Source organism: Cyprinodon variegatus, unplaced genomic scaffold (assembly GCF_000732505.1).
Source record: "Cyprinodon variegatus isolate N-32 unplaced genomic scaffold, C_variegatus-1.0 Scaffold278, whole genome shotgun sequence".
In the NCBI taxonomy this organism is placed as follows: domain Eukaryota; kingdom Metazoa; phylum Chordata; class Actinopteri; order Cyprinodontiformes; family Cyprinodontidae; genus Cyprinodon; species Cyprinodon variegatus.
The window spans coordinates 300515-307741 of NW_015150731.1; the positions used below are offsets into that span (position 1 = coordinate 300515).

The 7227-nt window shown below is 38.1% G+C and overlaps 1 protein-coding gene across 2 annotated transcripts in view; it reads left to right on the top strand.

Moving 5' to 3' along the window:
• Nucleotides 1-3036, top strand: part of LOC107090079 (zinc finger protein GLIS2-like) — a 15851-nt gene extending 12815 nt beyond the window's left edge. The window contains exon 5 of one of the 2 annotated variants that reach the window (XM_015383252.1): nucleotides 891-3036. In XM_015383252.1, the coding sequence (XP_015238738.1) occupies nucleotides 891-1570 (680 nt within the window). In that variant the 3' untranslated portion in view covers nucleotides 1571-3036. The remainder of the gene's footprint in view (nucleotides 1-890) is intronic. The other variant, XM_015383253.1, reaches the window with a different exon arrangement.
• Nucleotides 3037-7227: the final 4191 nt, after the last annotated feature.

Consider the following 7227-nt stretch of genomic DNA (forward strand, 5'->3'; position numbering starts at 1 on the left):
TTTGTTTTCAAATGGTTTGCTGCTGTCTGTTTGGACCTTTCTGAACATGTGCAGCAAATGGACTGATCCAATATGGTGGACACTGAAGGGGGGGGCTGAGACACACTTAATATTATCAGCGTTCTGATGACATTTTAGCCAAAGGATTTTTTATCAAAAACATAATTAATGTGCACAAATAAGGAATAGTTGTATTAAACATACATGGAAACAGAGTTTTATGGGGCCCCCAGGAACTTGGGGCCCTAGGCAGCTGCCTAGTATTGCCTAATGGTAAATCCCCCCCTGATCTAGAGGCAGGGCTATAACAGCTGTGCTGCTGATTGTTTGCAGTAACGGTTAAACAGAGATTTTTATGACTTGTTTTTTTAAAGATACTCTCGTTAGTTGTTCTGTTGACACATTAACCACCGTAGCTGTAACCTTTTGCAGCTCTTCCAGAGGTAAAATGGGTTTGCTCCACTGAGATCTGTCTGTTTAGCCAGACAGACCTACCGTAGGGGGTTTGAAATTGAGCCTTTATTTTGCCATTTTATGATGATAGAATAAACAGTGATTTGTGAGATTTTTCAAAGCTTATATTCTTTATAAGCCAACCCTGCTTGTTTGGTCTTTGGATTTTAATTAGGATTGTGACAGTAATGGTGGCTGAATACAGAAGCACACTGCACTTGTTTTAGATTAGTATTTGTGATAATATTGTTTAATGATTAGTTCTGGGTTTATTTTGTGTTTTAAAAAATGTTTCCTATGGAAAATGCCCAATATTTGTCTTATAGTTCTTGATCACTGTCCCTCTTTTGTTGCGTATAATTATACGGGTCATTTACCATCTGGCTAGTTTAATCCTTTCCCCTCATTACCTTAATTGTTTCTCTTTTTATTTTTAGGCGAGAAGCCCTACATATGCCCATACGAAGGGTGCAACAAACGCTACTCAAACTCTAGTGACCGCTTCAAGCACACCCGCACCCATTATGTGGACAAGCCTTACTACTGCAAGATGGTGGGCTGTATGAAACGCTACACCGATCCCAGCTCCCTACGAAAGCACATCAAGGCCCACGGGCACTTTGTGGCCCAGGAGTCGAGCCCTTCCACAAAGCTGCGGGCAGGAATGGAGCTGGGGTTTTCCGGGCACCAGAGCACCGCTGACTTGCCGTCTGTAGGTGGGGGGCATGTCTTCCTTCCAGGGCCGGCTCTTCTTGGGGGTCTCGGATCATCCTTGCCCCTATCCGCTCTCTGCCACTCAGGGGCTTTAGATCATCATCGAGCCCCAATCTTCTCTATGAGTGGAGGAGGACGATGTGGTATTGGACCGCTTGGCCTTTCAGACTCTGCGCTGTTACACCTGAGACTCTCAGCTGCATCCATGCTGGGGCTGGGAGCTCTAGGAGGCCTGGGCCAGGTTAATGGAAAGGAGCCAGAGGGGGACAATGAGAACGAGGGAAAAAAAGAAGGAGAGGCTCTTAACTTGTCTGTAGGAGTGGGATCCACAAAGAGGGATCCATTGTCTTGGGTGGTCGTTCCTTCAAACACGTTTTTCCTTAAACCTACAGCTGTTAGTTAGGAAGTGCAGTCAATGCCAATAGTAGTTAGTGTTCACTCACATCGCTGGAGAAGCTTATCAGAAAATAACCAAGTCACATTCTAGCAAAGCTTGATTGTTTATTTCAAATCTGCAAGTCTTTAGTGCTATAAATGAGCATCAATTACCTGATTGATTTAATCAACAGATTCAGAAATTATTTTAAGGTGAATGTGTGACATATTTTTTAATAACAGAATACTCCACATTATAAGTATTAGATTTTTCAGAAACGATATGGCACATCAGTATAGTCACAGAGTTCATTTCATACCAAATTTTTCCACGACCTACAAAACCCTTAGCCATGTTAATAAGGCGTCTTTGGATTTTGTTTTGTACAGTAACGTGAGTGTGTAACAAGGTCCCCTGAGAGATCTTCTCAGCTCTCTACAGGAACACTAATTAGCCCTCTGCACAATAAGAAAGGTCTTATTACAGATATAACTTGTAATTTTATTATGTAGAAGCTTGACTGGCTGAATAGTATTCTTTCTGTGGGTATCAGCTGCTTTATTGCTTATATTATATTATAGCTCTGAACTGAACCGACACATTTTTGTACCTGTAATGCATGATGGTGGGACAAAAAATTGCATCATTATACAGATGACATTGTGATGTTTTTTTTAGATCACAGAAAAAGAAAGTAACTTTACCCAATTGATTGTGAGGCTTTGGCCTACTCTTGTATTTAGGGATTCTTTTAAAAGCTTCTTCGTTGCTGCATTCAAAGACAATGATCCAGGCAGGATCAGCCACGCATCTTTAAGGGACTGGTTAGCTATCAAGAGAGACAAAGGTGTGTGTAGGTGCACATCTGCTTCATTTAAATGCCAATATGGATATAGGCAGATACTAAGATGCTGAATAATAGTAGCCATCTGAATCTCTAAGTGTTTAATGCACAATCCAAGACCATACGGAAATCCATCTACATAGTTGTGTGTTATTGCATGTTGGGAATCTTGATGTTGCTCTATTTAAACCAGTATACACTGCCAGTGTGCGCAAATTGTACTGCTAACATTAGCACAGATATTTACTTGTTCTTTGCGATATAAAATGAGTGAAATTTACTACTTTGTTATTTTTTTAAATATTGTGAATAATTTAAGGCACAGGTTAAAACCTTTACATTGCAAAAAATGCAGAAAAGATGAAAGAGACATCTCTTAAAGACATTTTTGACAATGGTCACACGGCCAGTATCTGCACTCATTTATTGTTTGCACATAATTTACATCAGTATATCAAAAGTGCCTTACATCTGAATTATAGAAACAGAATTATTTACTCATGTGTACAAGTGTTGAAGTGTACTTTTTTAAAGTGACAGCAGATGTTATTTGGACATCGGGGCGGATCGCTGCACTTTGCATTGACATCAACATGCTGTTGATCTGACTTGGATGCTATTAAATGTCAATAAAAAAAATAAAGTAAATCAAAATTTTACTGTCTCCCACATCGCTGTATTTTTGTAAGTCTTCCTTTGTTTTGTTTTTTTGTTTTTTTTTTGCTAGTTGAATTTCAAGTGTAAATTTATTTAAGAGTACTTCTTGAAAGATTATTTTAAGGGGGATTTGTTTATTTCCGGCTCCTGCCTGAAGTAAAAAAAAATACCTCACAGGTCCATTTTCTATTTCAAAATAAAAGTCTGTTCTGCTAGTTTTATATTGCATTTCAATAAATTTTGAATAAAAGTAGTTTAATAAACTGCTTCTCCTAAGTCTAAATAATCTGTATAAACTTACAATAGATCTATTCCCACAGAAATATTTGTTTCTATTATTGAACGTAAATATTTGACACAGAAATTAAATCACATACCCCTTTCACACCGCAAAAGATCTTCTTTTAGTAGCAGTGGGAACTGCTCACTAACCCACGTCAACCCGAGTCAAACAACTCGGCAGGCGAGGCGGGTTAAAAACTGCTCATTTCCCGCTTGGCATTTAGTGGGAACATCACACCAAGGATATTCATTGTCTTTGTCTCTCCACTACTAAATATTTGATATTGTAGTGAACTGGTGTCCGTCTTACCAGACAATTAACCTGACATTTCATTGAAGCTACATTGTGTAATTTTCAGCGGCATCTAACGCTCAGAATACAAATTGAGATATTCAGTTCATAGGTCATAATAAATAAAAAGAAAATGGATAATATATTATATTTCTGTCAGTAAATCCCTGTTATTTTTACACACTGTACCTTTAAATATGTAGAGTATCATCACAGGCCTGCTGTAGAGGAGTTTGTTTGGCACGATGAGTCATTTTTAATTGTGAACATCCTGAAAATTAAGTACAAGTAATAGGGGGCTTATCCTTAATAATGTTCTGTTTATTGAGTGTAATTTTTCTGAAAGAAAAAGTAATATTAATGTTCTTTCTGTATTGATTACCTTTTTTAGATTAAAGTCTTAATTAATCTTTTTTCATTTGTATGGTAATCTGTCCCTAATCAATAAGACCAGAATTGGTGACATGGGTAAAGTGGCTGGTAGAAGTTCAGGAATGATTCAGTTCCAAGTTTTGGACTTTTTTTTTTTCAAATAAATTTATTTCTGTTCTCTCTCTGCTCTCCTTTAACAAGAGAGGTTTTAAATCAAGGCTCAGCAGATCAGGATGTCCTGTTAAGGATGGGATGGGTGTGGACTAAGTATCAACTTTCACTGTTTTTGAAAAGAAAACTCCACACAAAAAGGCATGTGGGAGGCTAATCTTAATAAGGTCATGTCCTGCTCAAGACTAATACTTTAAGTTTAATATGTTTGCAGAGTGTGACAAGTTGCACACACCTAAACCATCAGCCTTGTTGTAATGAAGCACAGTTTATGTTTGTACTGTAGGTACAAAATGCGTTTCCATATCAACACCTACAGCATCAAGCGCCACTGCCCCACCTGCAACAGGAGCATTTCATATTCGGTGACACTAAGAGTCACACTGTTTTTGGATCTCAAAGCCCCACAGTGTACATAAGTGAGAGATGACGGTTCAAAAGAGATTTATTCTGACAAAGATATCTTGTAATGACAATGTCTGAAGTTAAATATCAAAAACATTAAAATACATTCTGGGACAGGAAATAGAACTTGGCCAACATGATTTATTGAGAAAAACTGATCCATTCCAAATCAAGTAAACTAGTCAATTGATTTGTAGTTTGTTTTCTGCTAAAAAAAAAATCAACAGAAACAACTAAAGCAACAGCAACAATAATAATAAAATGTCTATAACAAGTTTACTCAAACTTCGGAGGTGAGCGAAGTTTGCGAACATTTTTCATGGGCTGTGGTCCATCCTGGGATATGGCTGTCCTCAGGGCAAACAATGATGCTGGACTCTTCCTTTCCTATGGGCCATATAGAGAGACCCATTTAGCAAACAGTCAGACTTCCTTCACATCATAGCACTGTATCAACACCAATAAAAGATTGTAAAGCTAATTAATTAAATGAATAAGTTATTCCATTACCAAAGGGATAATACTGGAAATTGTGCTGGAACAACAAAAGTGCCTAGAAATGTTTTTTTTTTTCAAATGTATTGCATTTTACCTTGTTAAAAGAGAGAAATTTAATGTGGTATATAAAGTGCTTTGAGATGACTTGTTATAAATTGGCATTATATAAATAAAATGAAATGATTTGAACTGAATTAATAACAATTATTATTCCAGCATCCATAGAAATCCATCCATCCATTTTCTGTCACGATTCATCCCTGCTGGTATCACGAGGGGTGCTGGTGCCTATCTCCAGATGACTATGGGCGAGAGGCGGGGTACACCCTGGACACGTCGCCAGTCCATCGCAGGGCATCCATAGATATATAGAATGCATATAAAATTCTCACAAAAACTTTAACCTTCCTCTCCATAAAGGTTGAACACGAAAGCAAATGCTGTAGTAGGTGGTGGATTAGCATTGTATGATACACCTGTTGAGTTCTTTCCAACCAGCTAAAGTAAATATTAGTTATTTTACTGTTCGTTGGAGATTATGCTGACTATCAGTCATTCACAGTGACGACTTTGATATTTTTGTGCAACTGAACTGGAACACTTTGTAAAGTCAGGCTCTCTTTTTTCTTCAGTCTTATCTTTGTATTATGAAAAAAAACCATAAATGATATTAAATTTAGTCATAGTTGTGAAGGATCTTTTTATCTTGTGTTTTCCAAGCCTGGGAAAGCATGTATCAAATGGGGGAAGATTTTTAACCAGACGCAATTTAAAGTTGGTTTGTGGGCGTATCACCTTTTTGTGTTTTCATAGGGATTAAAACATTTCTTTAAATTTCTTCTGAGCCCTACCTCTGTGCTTATTTTATATAAGCAGAGGGTTTAACTCAGTATCCATCCATCTTCCAATGCCTGTCCATTAGGAACTGCTGCTTATCTCCAGGCAGGGTACACCCTGGACAGGTTGCAAGTCCTTTGCAGAGTAAAAGAAAGACATACAACCATGCTCAAACACACACCTAAGAGCAATTTATAGACTCCAACGAACCAAACAGTTACAGTTCTGCACTGAAATCTGAGTTCCTGGAGAAAACTCCTGCATCCAGAGGGGAGGCAATGCAAACTTCATATAAAAGGACCCCAGGCTGGGTGTTAAACATGGGACCTCCTTGGAGCGAGGCAACAGTATTACAAACTGCACCACCACTCAGCCAGGCTTTAGCTCAAAAATATTAAATATACGCATGCAGCCAAATAATAGAACCTAATCGTTCTGCAATGCGTAGTGGAAAAGCAACAGCTTGAAGTGGTTCTAATGAATCCTCCCCAGAGCCTCCGATCAGAACAACAAGGAAAAATACTACTCCAGTAGCTACCAAACCAAACAGGGACACATAATCAAGGTAAGACACATTACACAGGCTTATACCTTCTGGTTTCAATGAATGCAGATTGAATGCAATAAAATTCTATGCTTGATAATTGCATTGTTAATGAGCCCCACATTAAAGCTACAGTGTGTAATTTTCAGTGACATCTGATGTTCAGACTGCAGACTGCAGCAACATGACCTCACCCCTCCCCAACTGCTTCTCTGCCTCCAAATATACGTCCGCATCACCTACCTTATTAAGTTATGATGAGGTTTCTTTAAATACCAAATTGAGCAGAAACAAAGTATAAAAGACAAAAATAAAAACCAAAACTTTGTATACAACTGGAGTAAGCTACTGTGGAGTCACATAACGTCACTATACCATTTTAAACCAACCACTGTCAGTTAGAATGTCAAGTCAGTTTTTGTGAACTGTATATATTGTGCAGTTGTTAGTCAGGGGCATGGAAAGGCTGCAAAGATTGAAAACTTGCTGTTTAAACCCATTAAAAGTATATTAGCCATTCTGGCCACATGACCATAAAAAAAAGTATAAGTACGCATTAATAGTGACAAAGCCGTCCTAAATTTTACCCTATTGTTTGTTTTAAACACAAACTTAAAATCTTCAATTTCGACATTGCTGAATCGACCTATGATTGAAGTCACAGGTGCTTCAGCAGATGCTTGCTGATTCCTCTGTTAACATCTGTCTATACGATGATGGTAGCATGGACAGAGGCGATTCTAGAGTCTGTGGGGGCCCCAAGCAAAAAATCCTAGGGGGCC